Source organism: Acomys minous (assembly GCF_964271855.1).
Source record: "Acomys minous genome assembly, chromosome: 16".
NCBI lineage: Eukaryota > Metazoa > Chordata > Mammalia > Rodentia > Muridae > Acomys > Acomys minous.
The window spans coordinates 68,989,486-69,014,701 of NC_140498.1; the positions used below are offsets into that span (position 1 = coordinate 68,989,486).

A 25,216-nucleotide genomic window follows, 5' to 3' on the forward strand; every position below is an offset into this window, starting at 1 on the left:
CTTTCTCTTTATCTCCACTTCATCTGCCTTGTTTGGATTTAATTGCATATTTCTTATCATTCAGTTTTCCCCCTCTGGCAGCACATGAATTATGCAGCTTCCCTCTCACCCACCCCACCCCCATACTAGCTTGGACCCAGGACCTTGCATATGCTATACAAATGCTCTACCACTTATCCATACCCCAGCCCCTCACTGGGGGATTCTAGGCAGGTGCTCTACCACTGAGCCACACCCCAGTCCCTCACTGGGGGATTCTAAGCAGATGCTCTACTACTGAGCCACACCCCATCCCCTCACTGGGGGATTCTAGGCAGGCGCTCTACCACTGAGCCACACCCCAGCCCCTCACTGGGGGATTCTAGGCCAGTGCTCTACCACTGAGCCACACCCCATCCCCTCACTGGGGGATTCTAGGCAGGTGCTCTACCACTGAGCCACACCCTCAGCCCCTCACTGGGGGATTCTAGGCAGGTGCTCTATCACTGAGCCACACCCAGCCCCTCACTGGAGGATTCTAGGCAGGGGCTCTACCACTGAGCCACACCCCAGCCCCTCACTGGGAGATTCTAGGCAGGGGCTCTACCACTGAGACACACCCTCAGCCCCTTACTGGGGGATTCTAGGCAGGGGCTCTACCACTGAGACATACCCTCAGCCCCTCACTGGGGGATTCTAGGCAGGTGCTCTACCACTTAGCCACACCCCAGCCTCTGACTGGGGGATTCTATGCAGGGGCTCTACCACTGAGCCACACCCCAGCCCCTCACTGGGGGATTCTAAGCAGGTGCTCCTATACCAGGCCATACCCCAGCTCTAGGTAGTGGTGGGGATGAAAGGAATTCTGGTATTGTACTTTGGAGCCACATCTCCACTGTTACACCTTGCAGTCCACTTCTTACATTTTATTTTTATGCTTTGAGGCAGGGTTTCTCTGTGTAGCCTTGGCAGTTCTGCGCTCGGTTTTTGACCAGGCTGGTTTCGAACTCACAAAGATCTACCTGCCTCTGCCTCCCAGGTATTAAAGGCATGTGCCACCACACCCAGTTTTATATTTCTATTGGAGGGAAGATGTTAGTAAGTTTTTCAGGCTGGCCATGACCTTACTCTGTGTATCAGGCTGGTCTTGAACTTGGTGTCCTTCTCCTTCAGTCTCCAGAGTAGTTGGACCAACAGGCCTGCATCACTAGGTCTGGCTAGTTTTGTTTTAGTGGTAGTCTAAATGTTGCTCATAGACACTTAGGGATAATCAATCTCATTGAGGCTTGACAGCACTGAATTACTTTGTAGGTTAAGGGATGATCTTAAGCTCTTTGAACCACTTACCATCTACCCAGGAGCACCATAGTCACCCAAGGTGCTGACTTTAAAAGTTTACTTTTATTACTGTGTGTGTGTGTGTGTGTGTGTGTGTGTGTGTGTGTGTGTTGTGTATTTATGTGCATATGTATGCTGTAGGTGCCTGGGGAAGCCAGAAAGGGGAGTTAGATTTCCTGGATCTCCAGTTATAGATGGTTGTTAGCTGCCCAACCTATATTTTGGGACTTCTCTTCTGGTCCTCTGGAGGAACAGACAGTCTATGCTCTTGACTGTTGAGCCGTCTATGCAGCCTCTGCGAGATGAATGAAGCCCAAGGAGATTCATCTACTTTATCTTGTCCACACTTTTCCGTTGTGTCCTTGTTCCATAAAGAACTGACCTTCCTTTGTGGAGCTGAGGCTCTTGGGACTCCTGTGAGGCATGTCTGATGTTGGCACAGAGCCCACGTCACTTTCTCCTATCCCAGGCACCTGGTAGATGGGACTTCACACTGCCATGCTTCCTGACAGGAAGATGTTGTTCTTGTAAGTTTCTGTTTGTGTATGCATGTGCTCATGGACACATGATGATCAGAGGACAGCAGAAGTCAGTTCTCTCCTTGCACCTTGGGGATGCAGGGTCTCTGGTGTGGTTTCTACAGTGCTGGCTGGTCCGAGAGCTCTCAGGTGATTCCCCCGTTTTTGCCTCTCATTTCTTATAACCGACAGTGCTGTGATTACAAACATCCGTCACCACCTCCGGTGTTTTTACCTGAGGTTTAGGGAATTACATTCCGGGCTGTTGGGCGTTCACGGCAGCCTGCAGAGGTACCACGCTGGCCCTCTCATTTTATCTTTATATCGTCATGCTTCTCCTAGGATGTCTTATTTAACCTCTGCTTGCTGAAAATATGAGTTGTTCTTCTTCTTTACAAATGTATTAGATGTTGTTCACAGTCTTTCTAGACTTGATTCTCAGGAAAACCATTTTCTTTTTCTGAAGTAGCTCTGAATGATTCTTCATTTGGAATTCGTGTTCTGTGTTCTGTATCCTAGCACTTGCTAATTTTTAAAACTGTTACAGTTAAAGAAGGTTATTATTATTATTTTTAGCTGTCCCTTGATGTTTAAGAGGGGCTTACCAGCCTATGTTGTTTTGAGACAGCCTCTTACTGGCTTGAGGTGTTCCACACAGGCTAGGCTAGTCCCAGGAGTCAATTCTAGGGTTTGAATGAGATCCTCATGTTTGTGTGGAAAGTTCCATACCAACCATACCTCAGGTCAGATTCTTGCATGCTGGTCTTTGGTTTCCATGGCTCACCCCTGACTGTCAACCTGACTTGTCACTGAAGGCTGTTGACATCTGCCATTGTATCAATAGTGGCTTTACAGCTCCAGGCTGTCACTGCCCTCTTTCTCATCAGCAACTCACATGGTTCTGGTGTACTGAGCCTTTGGTTGTTGCATAGTGAGCCCCTCTGTCTGGTGGCTATGGGTCACTCGAGTAACACCCAGGTCCCCCAAGGTGAGCCTTGGCCTTCAGTTGTGTCTTGTTGGGTTGGTGGGGCTGCCACTCTCCCTGGCTGCCGTCACCATGTGTCGTTTACTCTGTGGAAGTGCTCTGTAGCGGACACTTGTTTTGCTTACACAGTGTCATGGACCGGCTCAGTTGGGGATAGGTCCTTGGGAATGGGAGTTCTTGAAGCTTTGGTGAAAGAGATAAGGCGTGTGACACTCAGACCCAGTGTGGTTGTGTCTGTTTGTCACACGCCTTATCTCTGTTCACCAACACTTCAAGAATCCCCGTTCCCAAAAACCTATCCCCAACTAAACCAGTCCGTGACAATACAGTGTGAGCTTCGTCTTTTAATCAGCATGTGTAGTTTTCCTTGTTGTTTATTCTTCACATTTGAATTTCTGTATTCCAATTTAGTACTTTATATGTACCATTGAAAAATATCATAGTTACAGTTGCCTCCCATTGTCCGCAATTTACTGTGGTTTCCCTGAGGCCCTCCCCTTTCTCCCGGCATAGTTTCTGAGTTGCAGCTATTGTATCTTGACCCCACTCCTGCTGTCCAAGGATTTCTTAGACTGGCTTACACAGTATGGTCTAGGCAGTACAGTGGATTCCTTAACTGGAGAGCTGCTGGGCCTCAGCTCAGTAGCCCACAGGGCTGAGTGTCTCATCAGTCTGGCCCGCTCCCAAAGGCCTAGAGGATTCTGGGAGAGTCGCTGCTCTTCAGTCCATGAGGAAGTCCGAGGAAGCTGGGTTCTGATATCAGCAAAGTGGCGCAGCAGCCACAGGGTAGATGAACTTGCCAGCGAGGCACAAAGGCAAGCTGGCAGAGAGCCGAGCTTTCTTCAGGGACCTCCTTTTATCTGGGCTGCTGCTGGAAGGGCAGGCTTTTCCACTTAAAATCACCTCAGCAAAGTCCCCTACAGGTTTGACAGCAATTTGTCCTTCAGTTCATTCCAGATCAAGTCATGTGCCAACCAAGATCAACTACCACATATCCCAAAGGCAGCCGTTCTGTCTTAGTTCCGTCCCCTGCTGAATTCTGATTGAAGAGTCTCAGTGGGGAAGGATGGCTGCTCCCACACCCTCCTTGCCAGCCCTTGACTCACCTGGGGATGCTATCTGATAAGTGGATTGGTTCTGCCTTCCTTGTAGGACTTGTGCCTTCTGTGTGTCCATCTGGGCTTGACATGCTCTGTGATGTCAGACTAGTTATCTCCAGGTCCTGGGTTTTGCGTACAGGCTTGTGGTCACAGGCTTTTTGTGGGTTCTCCTGTCTACCCAGCATCACGGCGGGCGTACATATCCCAGTCATCCTCTGTGTAGTGGTGGGCCCTGTTAGAAGCTGGGTCCCTGTGGGCAGGGCTGCTCTATCCAGGGCCCTTCATCAGGGTGCTCAGCTGATCAGGCCACACAATCTCTGCCCTTCTCCTGCTCCAAGCTTGCTGTGTCCTAGACCTTGGTGGCCTGTAGCTTTGCAGATGAACTGAGGTTTGTCCACTCCCTACAGCCTTACCATATAAGCTGATCACTTGACATTGGTACTCACTGCTCACTTGGGTCATGGTTGCTCTGGAGTCTGTGGACAGTGAGTGAGGCCCCTGGAATTCGAGAAGCCAATTTCTTGATTGGGAGTGAGCAGTCAGCCCTCACAGAGATGGGTGGAGATGCTGTTGTGTTGACAGCACCAGGTTTGACTTGTCCACTGTCAGACTATATGCGCCATGGAGAGGCCTCTTTTCTCTTACAACCCTGTAAACAGGCTTTCCTCAGGTCTGACGTTTGTTTGCAGTTCTAGAGAGTTCCAGGAGGAAACTGGCAGAAAGAGATAATGCAGACAACCCTGATAGGATGTGGTCAGTCTGGCCATCCCTGGCCTCTGTGAGCCTGTGTTCGGGGCTTGGGCTCTGGTCAGGCAGGCATTTCATAGGCAGCTAGGCTGATCAGAATGGAAGCTCCTGTGGGTCACAAAGGTACCAAAGCTATGCAGGCACCTTCAACCTCCTGAAGACATGTGTCCTCCAGTGTGATGTTGTGCCCTGTTCTTTCTGGAACCTCTCTGCACTAGTGTGGATGTGCAGGGCACGTGCCTGGCAGGCTTGACTCTAGAGCGAGAATTACTCCTGCCCCTGACCTGTTGGGATTCCCTTGGGATGGGCTGCAGAGACAGGCCTGGGTCCTCTAGAGAGGATCTGAAGCTCAAGAGGATTTTGAAGAGTCCTTTAAGTTGTGGCAAGCGGCAGCGCACAGGCCTGGTGGTGGCGTGACCAGAGCTGGAGGCAGTGGGGCCAGAATGCTTGGGCACTTAGGGCAGGGAGGCATGGGCACTTCGTCTGTTCAGTTCTTTCAGGGTTGGGTACAGCCACGGTCTCCAAATAGAGATAAGCCTGTAAAAGAGGGGCTTTAGGTCCTACCAGGGACTGTTTTCATTTGGAGGTCCCCTGTGCTCCTGGCACTAGGCGGTAATCAGAATATCTCTTTGTGGTCTGTAAGCTCATGGTTTATTTTTTCCTTAAGAAAGCCTTGTGAAGTGACTGAGAGTTGAGTGGAGGAACTCAGACACAGAGAGAGGCCGTGGGGGCAGCGGAAGGACCACAGGAGATACCCGCAGAGAGCCTCCGTGCATAGAGGCCCTTGGAGGCTTTTCAGACAGATCTGCGATGAGTGGGCGGCCCAGTGAATCAGCACTGGCAGGGGATTTGGAGAAGAGAGGGGAGGAGAGGAGGGAAGGGGGGGGGAGGACATGTCTGCGCTGAGTATAGGTTCTGATACCAGCTGCTTCTGCAGGGGGCTGGTGGGGGGTGGCAGCTCTGCATCTAGGGAGAGACCACTGTGCCAACATACAGGTGCCTCCAACCCAGTTCCCTTTTAGTGAGTGTGGGAAGTGACAAGGGCTGCCTTGAGCCCTTTATTATCCCTCCTTTCCAACAGTCTGAGTGGGCTTCAGAGCAGCGCGCACGCCTGCTTAGTGCGTCACTCATGTCCATCCCAAGCAGGGGTGTTTGACATGATGAGAGGGACTAGAGGATAGCAGTGATGCACACATCCACCCAGCCAGACTGACGTGTCACCTGGAGGGTGTGGCATTTGCGTCCAGAGCTTCCTGCAGAGGGCTGTACTTGAACTTCCAAGATCATTCAGGCACTTAGCCTCTCCACTGTACAGTCCAGTCTCTTGAGGCTCAGAGAGACTGACTGCATTCTCACAGTGAACCAGAGGCTGGTGAAGGACGGGCTGGGTGGAGGTCTGAATGAGAAGTGAGCCCTGTAGGCTCATGTATTTGATCATTTGGTCCTGGTTGCTGGCATTGTTGGGAAGTTGTGGAAACTTTAGGAGGTGGAGCCTTGCTCAGGACCACGCCATAGGATGCGGGCTTTGAGAGCGTAGAGCTTTGCCCCACCTCCAGCTTGTGCTCTCTGGTGTTCGGGGTTGAAGATGCAGTTGTTTGATTTTCCGCTGCTGTGATTGTCAGTCTCCCACCCCATGTGGTTCCTATGTCTTGCTCTCTGGCAAAGGAAACTACCCACATTGCCCTCTGGCTGGGATATGCTTCTTTGCATGCAGCAGGTGGAGCCTGCATGCTATACTTATCGGTGACTACCTGCTGTCTTTTTAGCGCTCTGGCCACTGGCCTGTTCTTGCATCCTAAGGTCCACTGGGCTGCACTATGGAGACCTCCATGGGTTTAAGTGGGGCCTTCTCTGTGCCAAAGACAGGTTAGTAAGCACACACTGGTGGGTCCAAGATGAGTGACAGGGCTTCCACTGGCACAATGACAGTAGAACTCTTGGGGTATCCAGTGCTTGCCCAGGAGTGGAGATGTGGATTCCTGTACCCCATGTTTGCTGTTGCTTGTCTTGTGATGGTCACCTGTGGCCCTCTGGCCTGGCTCTCTGAGTCCACCCTAAATGTTGTCATCAGAGAAGAGCATTGTCAGGAGGCTCAAGTCCCAGAAGGCAAATATTTGGAGTTTCTGGGTTCCAAGAGAAGTGATTCTGCACTTGTGTCCCTGGGTTTTCCTTCTAGAAAACCACTCTGAAGTCCTGGCCTTGGAATTCTTTACTAATTTTTTTGTGCAGTGTTTCCCCCCACCCCCAGATTGAAACTGGCCTGTGGAGGCAGGGAGGAGGCTCAGGTGGGATGTGGGATTGAGTGTGGGGTTGTGACTCGTGACACTTACATGAGACACGGCTCAAGAGTGTCTCCCCAGGGCTATAAAAACAGGGAGTGTTTCCTGGGGGAGAGGAGACTCTTTGGTGGAGTTGCCTGCAAGCTGCACAGGGAGTTCTAAGGCTGTAGCTCTGTGGAGTCCTCTGCATGCCTGGGTGAGGTTTTGGTGATGCAGCTGCCCCTGGTTACCCATGCTTCTAAAAGTGAACTCACTAAATGTATTGTTCACCATCTGGATACAGATGGACAAATGGAGTCCTTTCTTTGGATCTGTTGTTGCTCTCTCTAGCTACGAGTGAATTGAAAATGTTCATGCAGTGTAGCTTTAGTATCCTCCCTCCACTACAGTGTGTATGTGTGTGTGTGTGTGTCTGTGTGTGTGTGTGTGTGTGTGTGTGTGTGTGTGTGTGTGTCTGTGTGTGTGTTGGCTGTTTGGTGTCTGTGCATATATGTTTGTGTAGGGGCCCATGTAGGTCAGGATGACAACTTGCAGAACTCAGCTCCCTCTCTCTATCATGTGGGTCCCAGAAATCAAATTCAGATGCTCAGGTTTGGCAGCAAATGTTATCATTAAGCTATCTTGGAGCCCCCACCTTGTGTTTTTTGAGACACAGTCTCTCACTGAGGCCTGTGGCTCACTGGTGTGTCTAGTCTGGCTGACCAGCCAGCCCTGGGAGTCCTGTTTCCACCTCACCAGCACTAATATAAGAAGCACGTCCCCTCACACTTGGCTTTTTACATGGGTTCTGGGAACTGAACTTAGGTCCTTATACTTGCACAGCAAACACTTTACCCAGTGAGCCATCTGCCCAGCCCCTCTCTACATTCCATGATACCATCAGGCATTTTACTGTAATGTCACCATGGGCTCTCTGAGAGCTAGGATGGCCCCTGGCCTCTCCTGCCCCTGAGAGACACTGCCCCAGAAGCCGACCATCCTTTCCACTTGTCTCAGGTGGTTTTGAGGTCTCCATCCTTAGCTGATGGCTTCCCTCAGTGAGACTGTCTGCTAGCACTCTCTCATCGCCATTAATTACACGGTGAGCAAATTTGATTGCTTTCAAACAGGATTGTTCTGTACCCGAGGAGAAGCACTCAGTGGAAAATACCATTTTGTTTGGTGCTTGGCAAGCAGGTCTTTAGGGCTCTGTGGGCACCACCCAGGCGCCTGTTTGTGCTGCAGTGAATCGCCTGTGCCCGCTCAAGTGGAGCTGAGACGAGAGTGGCATCGCTCATTAAAGAACCGTTACCCAGTTGCACCACACAGCACCCTCACTGTGATGGCCATTCCTTGAAAAGACACAAACAACAAACTTCTTGAGTTCTATTTTTCTTCCACGCCAGCCTAGAGACACTCGAGGAGCGAAGCCCAGCAAAAGGCGGCAGCAGGGAGATTTACCGATCAATAAAAGAGACAATTACAGTTTGTTGATGAAAGGAAATCCCCCGCCCGGCCTCTCGTGGCATCGACACTCTGCTAATGATAACTTGGGTAACTAGCTCGAGACGATAAAAGTCAATGGGAAGATATAGGATTTCAATAAAGTTATGGCACTTCATAAACCTTCCCACGGAAACAGATCGCCCCCAGACCGGTGGCCAGTTCCAGCTGGATTTGGAACTTTAATTTCTCACTTATTGAATTTTTTGGCATTCACTAATAGTGAATTTATGCCGAGGTGATAACCCTGCCCTCAGCTTGGGAGGGAAGAGACCCCAGACAAGGCTTTGGAGGCCCACAGGCCGAGGGGAGGCAGAGTGGGGTCTGAATCCTGGTACCCCAACTCTCTTAAATAAGGGAGTTTAAGGATGGGCAGTGTTGATGCTGACGGTGGCTAAGTCTGGGTGACACAGCTGGACTCAGCCTCATGGGAAAGTCCTTGGTAGCCACAGGAGTTGCTCCTGCTGCCTCCATGATCTGAGTTGAGCTGCTCCATGGAGGTCAGTGTTTACCCCAGTGTGGACAGACCATGCAGGTCACATGGGAAGGAGCCACTGGCCGGGGGCGTGGAGCAAGGCTGTGCTGGGCACTCAGACATTTTCCAGGGTGCGTGGTTAAGGAAGGGGTACGCCGGAGCACATAGGAGCCACGTCCTAGCCATCGTACTGGGACAGCATTTGCCAATGGTAATAATTCCATTTTATTCATGAGTGCCGGTTATCTACAGGCCAGCTCACTGGACACTTTGTCCACAGCAGTATTGATCCACACAGCAGCCCTTGTGACCACTTTCCTGCTGAAGGAGGATTTGAGACTTGGGGTGACTGGATCTCTGGCTGCAGAGCAGAGCGGGGGTTGGAAGCTGCTTCTTATAGAAGGAACTGTCCCCTTCTTCCTGAGCTGTGCTGTTCCCAGCATCCGCACTGCTGGCTATATGAACGGGCAGAACTTAAGCAGAGGGCGCCAAGCTCATCAGCAGGGATGCCCCAGGTTCCAGTTAGAAGCACAGGGCCGGGCTTGCCCAGCCCTGCAGGGTAAGAAGCCTCATCACCTTCCACAAGGTGATGCTCACAGGAGGTTGTTGAAGCTGGGTCCTGGTACACCTGGACTTCCAAGGAAGGATTTGCCACCCCAGCTTGTGCACCCCATGGAACTCTCGGAAGGTGACATCAGGTTGGGGTGAGGGTTCCTAGCCTGGGCCTGGGATTTGGGGGCTGGGTCTTCTCTACCTAGGAGTGATAGCTATGTCCAAAGGAGCCCACTGGCCTGTAGGTTTTGGGCCATACTTAAGAACTCCAGTTACAGGAAAATAGATTATGCAGTAAACAGCCCTGGGGAGGCCAGGCTACCCAACAATGCTGTACCCCATATGTGGCCCTCAGAGCAGCTTGGCTCCCCACACAGGGCAGGTTGCATGTCTGCAAACCTCCTTGCTAGTAGGATGGAGGGCGCTTCCCTTCAGCCCCTGATAGGTGTCTCTAGCATCCTAGGGACTTTGGGTTCCGTTCTTTAGCATCTCTCCACTGCTGACTTTCTAGTTGAGGGTCTCTAGTGTGCTCAGGCTGGCCATGGACATGGCTGGACAGGCTGGTGGCCTCATGTATCTGTGAGTTCTCTGTGGAGGTGAGGTGCTCGCCAAGACCACAGCTGTTTCTGGAACCGTGGTGTCTGGGCATTAGGACAGGGCCAAGGGTTTTGAGCCTCTGCTCTGAAAGGGTTGGTCCTCAGTCACCAGGCTTGCGTTCTTGCTCTGAAGTGCCGCCGATCAGAAGTTGGTGCCCACCCTGGCATGGTTGTAGTGAGTGCTGTGGGCAGGGTTGGCTCTTTTGATCACTGACCTGTGAAGCCGAGTCTAGGACTCTGTACACCTGGGCCTCTGTTGCACTCTTTGGAGGTGTGCGCTGCTGACAGATGGAAATGGGCCAGTGTCGTAAGCTGGACACTGCAGGAGTGCGAAGCTCCCGCTGCTGTATTTCTCCAAGTTACCACACACTGTACCCACCCTGACCAGGCCCTCTGTGTCCACAGGAACGAGATGGCATGCGTGCTATCTTGGGATCCTATGACAGTGAGCTGACCCAAGCTGAGTACTCACCCCAGCTGACACAACGCATGTGGGAGGCTGAGGACATGGTGCAGAAGGTGCATGCCCACAGCTCGGAGATGGAGGTAGGTGTGCTCCATGGGCAAGTGGGGGGATGGCAGCCATGGGGCTTGTTTTCCTTTGTGTCCTACTTGACTTTGTATAGGGCACTTGGTGGTCAAGGGGTTCCAGGCAGCAGAGGTGTGTGTCAGAGAGCTTCCGGGTGAGGCAAGGCCTCTGCCATACTATTGCCAGGTGCCTTGAGAACAGTCTGTGTCATGTAGCCATGTGGTCCCTGTGGCAGCTTGCTTCCCTTGCTGCGTGTTCCTGTCTAGGGGATGGCACAGTGTCTTCCAAGCAGTCTGTGGCTTCTTGTTTCTCCTTGTCACCACCTGCAGTACTGTGAGTCCGCTGTCAAGTCTCATGTTGCTTTAGTGGAGTGATGGTAGAGAAAATGTCCCGTTTTAAAAGAGGGGAGAACTCTTTGGCCCCTGAAAGCTGCTAGGTACTGGGAACCAGTGTGAACCCACTTGGCATCTCCCTCCTGGCTGGCCTCTGCCAGTGCAGGACTCCTACCTGCTAAATGCTGGCATTCCCTGGGGCAGGACTAACCCCTCAAAACCGTCCTGGCCACAGGAGGAGGTACCTGCTCTCCCTCCAACAGAGAGGGGCATGTTTGCTTAGTTCTCTGGAGTGGTTATGTGGCCATACAGGATGAGGCAGGAGCCTGTCTCTCAGGAAAACCACACCCCCACACCCCAAGATGCTGCCTGTATCTGCTCTGTACCCACTTTTCAGTTGTATTTCTGAGCTTGACTCAGGCTGTGACCCTAGAAGCAGGACTGTCATTGCCCACATTTTAATGGCAAGAGAGCTGAAACCCAGAAGGTCCAGGACAGAGACCAAGCTACCTGTGGACAAAGTTAGCTCTAGACTGCAGCACTGCTCACCTGCAGAGCATCCTGATCAAGGCCTTTGTCGCTCTGTGGACTATCAGCTCTTTTGGTCTTGGTGCGCATACCTTTTGGGCTGGTCCTTGACTTTGGCATGATGCAGACACACAGAGAGGTGCTGCGGGAGCCAGTCATTCTGCATAGGCAGCTCCGCCCTTTCCCAGCCAGAGCTCCTGGCTGTCTACCTGGAGGAGTGTCTAAAAGAACAGCTAGAGTGACAGGGGCATGGCTCAGTGGTAGAGCCCCTGCCTAGAATCCCCCAATGAGGGGCTGGGGTGTGGCTCAGAGGTAGAGACCCTGCCTAGATCCCTCAGTGAGGGGCTGGGGTATGGCTCAGTGGTAGAGCCCCTGCCTAGAATCCCCCAGTGAGGGGCTGGGGTGTGGCTCAGAGGTAGAGACCCTGCCTAGATCCCTCAGTGAGGGGCTGGGGTGTGGCTCAGTGGTAGAGCCCCTGCCTAGAATCCCCCAGTGAGGGGCTGAGGTGTGGCTCAGTGGTAGAGCCCCTGCCTAGAATCCCCCAGTGAGGGGCTGAGGGTGTGGCTCAGTGGTAGAGCCCCTGCCTAGAATCCCCCAGTGAGGGGGCTGGGGGTGTGGCTCAGTGGTAGAGCACCTACCTAGAATCCCCCAGTGAGGGGCTGGGGTGTGGCTCAGTGGTAGAGCCCCTGCCTAGAATCCCCCAGTGAGGGGCTGGGGTGTGGCTCAGTGGTAGAGCACCTGCCTAGAACCCCCCAGTGAGGGGCTGGGGTGTGGCTCAGTGGTAGAACACCTGCCTAGAACGCCCCAGTGAGGGGCTGGGGTGTGGCTCAGTGGTAGAGCACCTGCCTAGAATCCCCCAGTGAGGGGCTGGGGTGTGGCTCAGTGGTAGAGCACCTGCCTAGGATCCCCCAGTGAGGGGCTGGGGTGTGGCTCAGTGGTAGAGCCCCTGCCTAGAATCCCCCGGTGAGGGGCTGGGGTGTGGCTCAGTGGTGGAGCCCCTGCCTAGAATCCCCCAGTGAGGGGCTGGGGTGTGGCTCAGGGGTAGAGCACCTACCTAGAATCCCCCAGTGAGGGGCTGGGGTGTGGCTCAGTGGTAGAGCACCTGCTAACTTTCAAGAGTCCCTGCATTAAATTTCTAGTACTGCAAAACATATACATACATACATATATACATACATACGTACATACATACATACATACATACATACATATCCCACAGTAACAAAAAATGCAGTAGCATTTTAGGTGTGAGGTGTGGAGATATGGGCTCCCACGTGGGCACAATCAGAAACTCCGGACATTGTTCTAACACATCTGGGAAGGTAAGGAAGCACCTTTGAATCAACACCTGAAAGGATGGCTACAGGTGTCACAGTGGGAAGACTGGGAAGGGACAGCAGTGGGAGCTGCTAGCTCCAGCTCTTGGGATGGATTGTGGCAAGGCTGTGCCATACAAGGAGGCCACGGTCCAGGCTGCCTTTGTGTTCCTTCTGCCCATGAGATTCTCATCAGGCACATTGGGCCTGCATTGGCCTTTCCCGGAGGAGCATCCCTCACTGACACTCTTGGCAGAGTGAAACAAACCAACCCCATGAGTGGTGGAGACCCCTTTGGGTCCTGTGTTCATCCTCCCAACCCCCTCTCTGGCTGCACACATGCCCCTGTGTCTCACAGGTGCCTGGCAGCCAGGAGTGCAGCCCACCAGGCCTGCTGTGAGCTGCTGCATTTGAAAGGTTAACTGAGGCTCTGGCGAGCTGTGCCATCATCAATGTAAGTGTGCTAATAGCTGTTTTATTACAGCACATTTAGCTCCATGAGAAACGCTAACGAGGAGAGATTTGCGGGTCTGCTCCCTGACACCTTGCAGCATCCCCTGGTATTTTCTCGCTGAGAGGTCCTGTCTGTGCTGCTTGTATGCATTGCCCTTAGGTCGTGAGGACTGTGATAGTCTGGGCACAGCCGGTGTCGTGTGGTCTATGTCAAGCGATCAGTGTTGTCAGGATCCAACTCCAGCAGACGCGCGCTCCCTGTCAGCATCTTGCTGTCACCTGCTCACGGGGTGGGTGTCAGGAGCCTCTCTTCCCCTGTGGGATGTAAAGATGGCAGTTCTTCCTCCTCTTTTGTGTCCCAGAGCTATGAGAGAGCCTGTGAATGGAAAGGCTGGGAACTCTACTGATGTTAAGCAAGATGCTTTTATTATTTTACAGTCATCATAACTGTGAGTGCTCATGAGATTAGTCCAGGTGAGGGAGGCTGAGAAGGCCCCCCCTCCCCTGACATACACGCCTTTGTGGTCCCTGTCACAGCCTGTCCTCCTGTGCATGGGCACTTTAGCCCACTCTTGAAGCAGGCTGGCCCTTAGTGATCTTCCTCCTCTGGCCGCAGGTCTGCTGTTAGCATGCCGGTAGTGAGATAGGATCCTGTGGGCAGAGCCCTGGTGGCTTTTCTGCTCATACTGTGGCTCCATTAGTTGTGCTTAGAGCTGGTGGCTATGTCACTGTTGCAGTCTGGAGTGGCCATGTGTTCAGACTTGTGCCTCATTTTCACAGGAGTCACCGAAAGGCAGTTGTACCCAGTCAGTCACCGGCTTCCCTGTCTCCAGTAGAGGCCTCATACAGTGAGGCCTGGAGGAGCACAAGGTCTGGCTCATCAGCTTTTTGGGGATGGCATAGTACCTGAGTTTAGTGTAGTCTAGGATGGGAAGCTGGTCTGGAGCTCCTAAGCCACTGGCATGGGGGCGGTACACCTTCTGATTCCACCAGGTGGCAGCAGACGGGCTCACTGCTTTCTGGGCCTAGCTGCTGGCCTGGAGGGGGCTAGGGCAGGTGTAAGAAAGGATGGTCCTTCCCAAGGGGGAACTGTGGGGGACTGGGCACATCCTGGGTAGGTGTTGATCAGAGGCAAGTACCTGGCAGGTGTGAAAGTTTCACAGCTGGTGGCCTGCTCTTGAGGAAGCTGCAGGGACAGGGGTGGCCTTGGTTTTTAGCTTCCCAGCTCTACCTGGAAGCACGAACTCTGGAGAGCACTCTCTCCCCAGCCATTTGTCCTCTCCATTCTGTTACTTGCCCTGCAGAGTCCATGCACAGTTGGTGCTCTGTAAGTCCCCAGCTAGTGAGAAGGGAGATGGGCAGACGACCTTGCTTCGGCATAGAAGGCAAGCTCTGCCTTGGCCAGAGAAGAGAGGAGTTGCCTCTGGAGAGGCAGGTGTGGGCTCCTGGGGCCTTAGTGAAGCTGGAGGGGGTGCATTCTGAGTCAGAAGTTCTAGGAATTGAGAGTGACTGGTGGAAAAGGCCCCTTGGCCACAGTGAGCCAGATCACTGTTCCCATAGCAGCCATGGAGCTTGCTGTTCACAGCCCACATGCTGGCCATCACCAGCCCCTGTAGATCCCTGGCCTAGGCCTGTTGTTATCTCCACCCCTGACCCTTTTGAGGAGAGCACTGCTGGGCCAAGAACAGCCACAGCTTGGTTATATCGTACCCTGGGGTCCAGCAGGTGCACTGTGACCATCTCAGGCTACTCTGTTATTCAAGATGGCGTACATCGCCTGCCACTTACGATTGACCTGGCTGGTAGACACATTCTACAGCCTACTTGGTCTTACTCAGGATCTCTCCGGATTCTTGGGGATAGGACTAAGTGTCTCCTTTGCAGTTGGGGGAACTGGAGTCTGAGGTGGAGGGTGGTTCAAGGCTTCAAGGCAAACCTTCCTCTCTCTTGTTCTCATCCCATGAGCGTGCTGACATCCCTGGTGGGTACATTCCAGAGACCTCACTCACTGCCCAGGTCTTAGGGCTACACTCAAAGAGGGCTTAGCACCTCCTGGGTGCTGAATGCCTGAAGAGCAGCTGAGATCAGGGAGGGCCATCATCTTGGACCGAGAGTGCTCAGCTTATTGTAGGGCAGCCCAGCCTCGACCTACCTCTGTATTCCCAGGCCAGGGGCAGGCCAAGGGGCAGGCCACCTGGCTTGCTGTAGGTGCCAGAGCTGCAGCCATGGATGGTAGCTTTCCATTCCTAACTGGACAGCCAAATTCATATACCAGAAGCTTGCAAATGGCTCATGCCTAGAGAGCTTTAAAAGTCTTGTCAGGCATTTATTAGCCAAGCTGCTTGTATCGACACAGTAAAAAGTTACATAACTTCATGGAACTCCTTTTGAAAAGGTCCCTTAACGCCTTGCAGCCTGGCAAGCATCACACACGCCTGGGATGCAAGTAGTTTCTTCCAGGGAAGATGCACAGCAGGAAATGGAGAGCAAGCCCTCACATTGCCTGAGGTGTCAGAAGGTGGAGAGACACATGCTTGGGAGCACCCCAGTGTGGGCTCTGACTGCACATCCTCCCTCAAGGAATAGGCGTCCCTTAGTTTCACAGATAAGAGAGAGGGCTCCAGGGAAACAGGAAGAACACAGGTAGCCATGCTGTGCCTCAGGGTGTCCTTTGGGTGTGTGGCCGCCTCCAGCTCTGTCCACCTTTCCTCCTCTTATTTCCTTTCTCTTTCATCCCTAGTCTTCCCTTATGTTTGCCTGTTCTCACCCTGTGTGTGTTTGTCAGTTGTGCATTTGTGTGTTTCCGTGTGCGTGTGTGGGTGCACATGCCAATGCTTGTCAAGGTCAGGCCAAGTTCTTTCACCACAACCCTGAGCTCACATTGGCTGGCCACCGAGCTTGCGAGGTGCCTCTCGCCCCACCTCCCCACACCGATTGAAGGGGCACATTGCCAAACTTGGGCGTTCTGCATGGGCACTGGGGATGGGAACTCAGTCTTCCATTCTTGTGCAGTAGGCACTTCACCCACCGGCCGTCTCCCAGGCACCCTCTATTATCTTTCTTTCTTTCTGAATGCTTTTCTTTGTCCCCTTTCTTCACCTACCCTCACCCCAAGCTCCCGTTTTCTCTGGGGTCAACAGACCCTTCTATGGGTTCCTGTGCACTGGAAAGGGGTTAGCCTTTCCATGCTTGGCCAGTGATGGTGTGAATGTGCACTGCCAGTTTTGTTCACGGGAAGGCAGGCAGCCACCACAGGCCTCTTCTCAGCACAGCCTTGGCCTGGGCTAACATCTTTGAGCAGTTCCAGCACGGGGCACGCTTTGATTCCAGCAAAATCATTTCAGCAAAACAAACGAGAAATGGGGAGCCGGGAGACTCCCAGTAGCCTGTCTCTGGCGGGGCTGCTACCATTTTGCCCAGATTTTATTTATTCCATTTAATAAAGCGGCTGCGGAGGTTGGAAGCAGATGTCACGAGTCTTCTGTCGACAGAGCCATAAATACAAGTGTGTGGCACTTGGATGCCACGCGTCACCTGAGTTGTGTTTCCAGCGTATTTAATTAAAACAGATTACCACGCGGCCAGCTACATGGAGACTCCCTCCCAAACAGACCAGCATGCTGCTTTCTGGTGAGAAGACCTCACTGTAGGGGAAGCGTAGGGGAAGAAGCTCCAAAGAGTTCAGAGACGTGAATGCAGGATGCTGAAGAGAGGAACAGGAGGAACCCAGTGCCGTGCATGTGACAGGGAATTGCTCTGCCACCGAGTTATAGCTCCAGCTCACCGGGCCCATTGCGTAGATGGAGGGCACATGCTGTAAGAGCTGAGGTCAGATCCTCAGGTCAGCTTTTGTGATGGATGATAGGCAGCCAGTGGGATCTGGCCACATGCCAGAAGAGTGCTTGCCCGCGGCAACAGTTCCCAAATGTGAGCTCTGTTGGGACCCTTGCAGGGTTTGTGGGTACACTTGTAGGCAAGGACCCTCCGTTGACATTGGATCCAGTGGCTGGGGCCTGGGGCCTGGGCATCTCCTGTTCCTAGTTAAGTGCTGAGGATTGCTGGGAATGGGTCTCTGTGGAGTCACTAACCCTGAATAGAGTGTGGTGGCGCAGGCTGAGGCCATTTGTCCCCATTCATTCCAGCAGCACCTACTCCTGCCCACAGGGCTTCCATCCCCCACTCCTCCATTCCCACCCCATCCCCCATTGCCCATACCACAGTCTGCAGCTTTGAATTCCTGAGCATGCTGACTGTCTGCTCAGGGGCTGGCTTGCTCTGCGGGGCCCCCAGAAGCTGAAGGAAGGTGTTCTGCCTGCCCCCCAAGTGACCTTGGGGGTCCCTGCTTTCTTGGGTCCATGTGGGCCTGATGCTTTACTCTCTGGGTGCTCCCAGCTAGGGCAGGGCAGGCCAGGCTGTGCTGTTGCAGAAGGTATCACCAGCCCCCTTCAGGGCTTGGGATGGCCTGTCCCTGCCTGTACCCACCCGCAGGTTTTCCTGCATACTCCAGGCTGTCTGTGTGCCTGCAGGGGTGCTAGATCATCAGGCCGCCACTTCTCACGTCAGGATAAAAATAGCCCTGCTGAGGTTTCTGTGCAGGATGTAATGTCACAGGTGGCGCATGTCCAGGCCTTGTGTCTGAACACACGCAGTCCCCAGGGCCTGGCTGGGGACCAGGGCTAGTACTGTCAGTGCTTTGACAGGGCTGAGAAGTGTGTGCTAGCCCACCGGCCACCTTGGCCACAATTGAGACCCAACCACAGCTGTGCTGTCCCCGTGTTATTGTCTGCCTCTCTGAGCCTGAGCAGGAGCTGCTGTTGCCCTCTCCAAACTGGGACCATCTCTGGAACAGTCTGCCAGCCTGTCTTCCCTGTGCATAGCCTCAAAGCCAGGCTTTGCCTCCTTCATGGCAGCAGTATCTTGGGCAGGGCTGGTAGCTGGTACCCTATGAGCTGCCTGGGCCAGCTCTGGGCAGATGAGGAACAGCTGGTGGGCTGAGGCACTTTGCTGCTGTTTTTCTATGTAAAGGTTGCTTGTCCCTCTTTGGAAGTCTCGGGAGAAAGCAAGAGCATATGGGCCCTGATGTCCCTGCAAAGGGCAGGACACTAACTGTGATGCCACCACCTCAGTACTTCCTCGTCTAGATGCCAGTAATGTGGCCCCTGCACCTGCCCGTCTCCCTCTGTTGGGCCTCACGCCCCAGCCTCCATCCTCAGCTCTACACCGTGTCTTCCATCGAGGCCCGAGCCATCACCTCTGCTGTCTTCCTTCTGTGCTGAAATGGCGGTTGTCAGAGGCTCTGTGCTCGGGCTGCAGGCAGGGATCTGCCATTCTGTCCCTTCTGAGAGCTGTGTGCTCATCACATCTGGGCCATCCATTCTGCCCTGGGACCTCACAAGGAACCTGCTTTCTAGATGAGGACGTGGTGACTGAGATGTCCCATTTCCCCCACCATCTCCTCCTACGACAGTACTTACTCTGCTGTTCTCCCAGGCCGTGCTGTTCACCCCCTCTGAAGACTACCTCAGCTAGCCATGCTTGGCCTGCCCAAGAGACGAGACCCTTGCTAGGTAGCCATGTCATAGACATGGTGTTTGATTCTGGCCAACTGTCCCAGCAAGCATGGCTCCGTTTGGAGTGAGTGTTTTCTAGAAGTCTTCTAAAGAACTTAATGGTTATCTCCTGACGCAGGCATGGGATGGGGTGCCGCTCCAGCTGCAGTGGTAGCCGGGACCTCTTCTAGCTATAGAAGGCAGATTGTCACTTATCACCCTTCTGTGGCCAAGGCCACAGCCACAGGTGCTGGAGAGAGAGAGAGAGAGAGAGAGAGAGAGAGAGAGAGAGAGAGAGAGAGAGAGAGAGAGATTGTGTGTGTGTGTGTGTGTGTGTGTGTGTCCGTGTCCGTGTCAGCATCCGCGCATGTGAGCATGCATGGTAAGCTCAGCGTTGATCTTTGCCTTCCACCATTTTGAGGCAGGGGCTCTTGTTCATACTAAGTGTACCAGACTATCTGTCCAAGAGCATCCAGAGTCTCCTGTCTGTGCCTTCCGTCTCACCAGAGGAGCCCTGGGATTACGATGTGTGCTACTGTGTCTAGCTCTTACATGGACTTTTGGGGTCCGAACTCAGAGGCTCACAGTTATGTGGCAAGCAGTTTTTCTGCTGAGCGATCTTCTCAGCCCAGAAGTCCATTTCTCAGTCCTTTGAGCACATACCGGGAGTTGATTATGCAGACATTAAACCCTAAGGGAAAACCAGATCTGAGTTTCTGCAGTTTCACTGCCACTGTCACCGTCACCGTCACCGAGACTTGCTTAATTCCCATCCTTTCCTTTCAGAGCCCCAGCACTTCCTGGGTTCTGCCAGCCCTGTCTTCACAGAGTGGTGTTTCGCTGTTGGTCCTGATTTGCATTTGGCTAATTGCTAACCATGTTAATTACCTTTCTGTGTGTTTGCCGCCTGTGTGCGTTTCCTTTTTGGGAGATGTCTGTTTGCCTCTTTGCCCGCTCTGCTGTCACACTGTTTATTTTTTCCCTCACTGCTTTGTAGCAGATCAGTGTGTGTCCTTGAGGCCAATCAGGTGGAGGGGTTGTCAGTCTCTGTCCGCCACCCCCTTACTTAGAAAGCTGGGAGAGTGCTGTGTTTGGGGACAGAGAGGAAAGATTGTACCCTGGAGATGGATGCATATGCCTTGCAGTTCTTCTAGTTTTGAGAGTCTTAGGTTGGACCTGGGCTCAAATCCTCCTATGCTCACTGACCACTCGTTGAATTGTATATGGTGTTTTCCTAAGAAAAGCTCTCCTAGGGGAGGGTATGGTGCCAGGAGAATATCCACAGGCCCTGAATTGCCCTGGTGTTTGCAGGGTGCTTCAGCTTGTGGCAGTCCCCAAAGGAAGAGAGCCAGCCCCACGGTAGACAGAGCGAAGGAAGGAGCGCCCTTGCCTGTTGCAGAGCTGACAATGGAGACTGTTGTTCTGGGCTGGGCCAGTGCCCTTCCAGCTCAGTGAAGGGGCCTGCATCCTAGCCATGTGAGTGGTTGGCTCACAGTTGGTATGCGTTTATAGATGGCCCACAGCAGCTACCTGTGGTTGGGGTGTATCTTTGCAAGCCTCTTGGCCAAGGTATTTACTGCCTGCCTAGGAAGGCTCTAGCAGGGCCGGTGAAAATCACAATGTTCAGTCAATGAGGACTATCTGCCATCGTAGAGGGGGGCATGCTGTGGATTCAAGAGGATGGGAGTCCGTGGCACCCTGAAGCCAAGGTCTGTGCTCTTTGACCTTTGGGCTCTTGAAGCCTTCAACTGGAGTTGAATCTGTGCTTATTCTGCTGTGGCCTCCAGCAGGGCAGCCTCCAATAGCCTACTCCTTCACTGGGTTGCTGAAGCAGAGGCCCAGAAACCTCGGGAACGCCATCCTCCTTTGGGAGTAGAGGCCCAGTGTGGGGCTCAGGGCTTGGGGCTCTTAGTCAGGAGACCCTGGTGGTACTCTGGGGCTAGCAGGCCAGGTGTCCCTGGTTGAGGGTTTTTCCTTCCCCTTCCCAGTCTGCCAAGTAATAACTGGGCTAGGGCACCCCCAGTTTTCTGGGCCATGGCCTGGGTTGGCAGGACCACCTTAGTTAGTACTTCCAGAGTGGGAAACTGCAGGATGCAGGTTGTGGCTGGCTTGTTTGCTCCTCAGCCCCCACCCCTACCCCCCAATGTATGACTACATAGCAGGTATTGTGGGCTCAGAATTTCATATTACCCAGGGCCTGACTAGGGTGGCAGACCTGGACTCCAGTGCTGCCAGGCATCTCCTCTCAACCCTGACTCCCTTGGTCTTATCTTGTAGGCTCAGCTGTCTCAGGCCCTGGAGGAACTTGGGGTTCAGAAGCAGAGAGCTGACACGGTGAGTACTGAAGTGGGGCTCGCTTGGTGCTGTGCAGGGGAAGGGCAGCCTGAGGCAGACCACCTTGAGTCCAGGATCCAGACACAAGAGAGTTCTTACCTTTCCCCCAGCAGGACTTGGCCTCCAGGCGCATCCTCCTGTGTGGCCATGGTGTTTGTCTGATATCAGAAACTTCAGAGTGGAAGGAACTGGGGTAGAGATTGAGTCCTGGGGTGAGCCAGCAGGTGTCTAGGGAGCCTTTGGGAGTCTATGGCTAAGGGCTTGGGTCTGGCCAGGTCAGCCCAAGCAAGATAGGCTTGTAGACACTCAAGGGCACAGGTAAGATAATGCAGATGGGGTTTGCCTGTGGGACTCTGAGATGTGGATTAGAATTCACAAGTAGGGGTGGCTTGTGGGGACCCTGAAGGTTCTGGGTCAGGGTTGAGATTTTGATCTGGGGGTGGGAGAGACCAGACATGGAATACAGAATCAGGGAAGGTTGTGCAATACTGGGTGTGTCCACTGCCCATCACCAAGTGCTACAGACACGGTGTGTTCTCACCAGCATCAAGCAGCAAGGTATCAGCCAGCTGATAGCTGACAGGAAGACAGCATCAGAGAGGGGAAGGTGGCAGGTCAGGCAGGTCTATGGCCTAGAGTGTGGGGAGCATGGAGGGGACGGTCCTGTAGATTATGGGGTGTTATGTCCAGCAGTGAGTGTGGAGGAGGGTCTGTGGACTGTGGAGTGTAGCGTCTGTCAGTGGGCATGGTGGCTTTCTTCGACTTTGGCAGGTTGTCAGGGCTAGTATGATCTGGTTCTACCCAAGCAGTGTTGGTTGTGGGCGGGCTAGTGTAGTAACCCTCTTGTCTCCACACATGGCCCCCCTTTTATCCCTGTGATCCAAGCGCTCCTCCCTCCTTTAGTGATGGTCTGTTTGCTGTTGCCATTGGGGGAGCCACGTGTCAGATTGTGGGAGTTTGTGTGAGCTGAGAATCAGTCTGCACAGCCTGGGGAGACCCTGCTGTTCTGTGCATCAACATGTACGCTTCCTCAGTGCTGACCTGAATTGAGATGTACCCCAGGGCCTTGTTTTCATAATGTACACAAGGCCAGGAAGAATTAGAAATGAGTTGCGCTAAGCACATGCCAGGCCCAGGGCTCTGTGGCTAAGCTTGCTGTTACTCAGGGTGCACTAGGCACAGAAGCATGGCTGCTTGGCTCTGCCCTGTATGTCCCATGTCACTTTGGAGGAACCATGTGCCCCGTGTCCATTTTAGAGGCAGGGTGCAGAAGCAGCCTCCTAGTCTGGCTGTAGGCTTCCACATCTTGGTGCGGGAGTATGGGGCTACTAAGTGGCATAGTGCTGAGGTCCTAACTGGTCCTCACATGGCCCTCATTGAAACTCCTAGGACCTGAAAAGCACTATTGCCTGCAATCCCCACAGAAAGGGACTTAGAATCCCAGGGCCTCTGGCAGCATGGGCTTTGACTTGTGTTGCTCTGGTCTCAACGAGCTTGGGCTTCTACCCCTGCCTCATTTTTTGTTTTAATGTATGTTTGTATCTACATTGTATGTGTGAGAGGGAGGGAGGGAGGACATGTATGCACCTTGGCATGTAGAAGTCAGAAGGCATAGGTCCTTTTCTTCCACTTGTTTGAGGTAGTGTCTCATTACCACTGTATTTCTGGCTAGCTGTCCTTTGAGTTGTCTCTACCTCCATCTATGGTTACAGACACTTGCTGCCCTCTCCAGCTTTGAGTGCCGGGCATCAAACTCAGGTCCTCTGGCTCTTATTGCAAGTGCTTTTCTCCCTGGTCTAACTCCCCAGTCCCAGCCTGTCCTTCTTGCAGAGGCTTACCCCTGGTTTTAGGGTACTTGGAGACCATGGTTGTGCTGGGTAGTTTTATGTCTGCTTGACACAAGCTAGAGTCATTAGAGAGGAGGGTGCCTCAGTTGAGAAAATGCAGTCATAAGACTGCAAGGCTTTTTCTTAATTAAGTGATTGATGGGAGGACCCAGCCCATGGTGGGTGGTGCCATCCGTGGCCTGGTGGTCTTGGGTTCTATAAGAAAGCAGGCTGAGCAAGCCATGGGGAGCAAGCCAATAAACAGCACCCCTCCATGGCCTCTGCATCAGCTCTTGCCTCCAGATTCCTGCCCTCACTGCTTTTGATGATGAACCATGAACACAGTAGATACTTTTCTCCCAGAGTTGCCTTTAGTCATGCTGTTTTGTCACAGCAATAGTAACCCTAAGACAGTGGCCAATGCGAGATTCTGTGAATCATGGTTGTCTTTGACCCTTGAGAGAGAGAGAGGGGCAGGTGCCACAGGCTGTAGGATGCCCATCTCTGCTGCTGCAGAATAGGATGCAGGCCCCTGGGGCAGGCTTCCTTCATGTCTGTTTAGGGTTGGGGATGTAGCTGTCTCCTCAGGCCAGTGTTTGATCTCTGCCTCTGATTGCCTAATCTCAGGTCATTTCAAGTTGTTTATTTCACTTCTTCCCATTTAAGAGGAAAATAAGAAGTGGCAGTGCTTGGGGACCTGGGACACAGCTGCTGGTCACATGCGTGTGTTTATCTCACAGCCTCCATCCTTCCCACAGGTACTGGGAGGGGCTCAGGGGTGTCCTTGCTAGCTGAGTAAGCCCTACCCTGGCCTCAGGAGGAGCAGTGACCTGGGGTATGGCAGATCCATCTTCATGCCCCAACTGTCAGTGACCTCTGAGGCTTGGCTGCCCCAGACACCTCGCCTGCCTCCTGGCCACACTGAGCTTGGTGAAGTGTGTGTGTGTGTGTGTGTGTGTGTGTGTGTGTGTGTGTGTGTGTGTGTGTGTGTTTTTCCTCAGAGCATCAGGAGCTACACTCTGTGGAGCAGTGTATCACATGAGTGCCTAGCCCCACCACACAACTGTAGTCTTGTTCAGTGTTGGGGTTACTTTAAGCAGCTGTGTGTTGCCTTGGCTCCCGTGCAGCCCAGGTCACCTGGCTCATTGGTTGGCAGAATGTTTTCTGTCGTTTCTCTGGAAGCCCTTCCACCTTTCTCTTCCTGCCTTCATGGCTGCATTTGCTGCTGACAACTTCATTTATTTCCTCCATTTTATTTATTGTTTATTCCTTATTTTGTGTTTCTTTGTGTCTGTAAGTATATATTTGTACCTGTGTGCACAAATGAGTGTATACATGTAGAGATCAGAGAATAACCTCGGCTGTCATTCCTTGGACACTTCTGCTGTTCAAGACAGGGTCTCTCATTGGCCTGGAACATTGGCTTCTAGGCGAGGCCAGCTGGCCCATGAGCCTCTAGGGACCTGACTCTCTCTACCTCCCATCTCCCCATTGCTTGCGTTGTCACACCTGGCTTCTGCAGGGTGGGAGTCAGAATCAAGGTCCTCCTTGCCTGTGAGGCAGGCACAATGCCGTCATCTCAGCCTTGCTTTTGCCTTTTTGAGTAAAGGTCCAACTCTGTAGCCTAGGCTGCTGGCCTCAAACTCATGATTCCCCTGCCTCAGCCTCCCGGGTGCTCAGGTTAGAGGCATACTCACCACAACTGCCTCCTTTCCTAGGCTCCCCCACCCCCGCCCTGTGTTGTGAGTCCTGGTCCCTCTGTCGTGGCTTCATGAGATGCAGTTGATGTTGCCATTGAGTGTCCTTAAGAGGCCTGTAGAAGAGAGGCTCCTGTCAGGGCTCCCCATGGAACTGCGGAGAGGCCAGCCTCAGGGCCCTCTCTGTCATCCTACTTTCTCTTCAGCTATGGTGGTCACCTCTCCAGTCAGCTGTGCACGGGCCCTGGGTCCACCCTCCTCTGGTTGGCCCTATCCCCTCCCCACCATTTATAGAGTGAATTGCCTGTGAGGTTCTTGCTGCTTGCCAACTTCTCCGGCTTTAGTAGCTCTTTTCTTAATGGAGAAGAACCAGAGACAAAGGGGTAAGTGTACCTCAGAGCAGGCAGTGAGGCTGGGAGGCCAGTGGGCTGCACAGCCCGTTTCTGAGCCTGCTGTCTTCCTCAGGCTGAGATGCTGTGAAGAAGGGCCAGCGGAACCACCACCACCCCAGCCCTGGGAAGGAGGCTCATGTGGCCTGCAGGTAGCGGAAGCACGCAAGCATCCGGCACTGTCAGGGACTGGCCCAGGGATGCCTGATGCG

At 53.2% G+C, this 25,216-nt stretch overlaps 1 protein-coding gene across 7 annotated transcripts in view; it reads left to right on the plus strand.

Annotated features, from left to right (window-relative positions):
* MAD1L1 (mitotic arrest deficient 1 like 1) overlaps window positions 1–25,216 on the plus strand; it is a 312,878-nt gene that overhangs the window by 168,306 nt on the left and 119,356 nt on the right. For 6 of the 7 annotated variants that reach the window (XM_084761271.1, XM_084761273.1, XM_084761275.1 and 3 more), the window contains 2 exons: window positions 10,457–10,597; window positions 21,036–21,092. In XM_084761271.1, the coding sequence (XP_084617397.1) occupies window positions 10,457–10,597; window positions 21,036–21,092 (198 nt within the window). The remainder of the gene's footprint in view (window positions 1–10,456; window positions 10,598–21,035; window positions 21,093–25,216) is intronic. The other variant, XM_084761277.1, reaches the window with a different exon arrangement.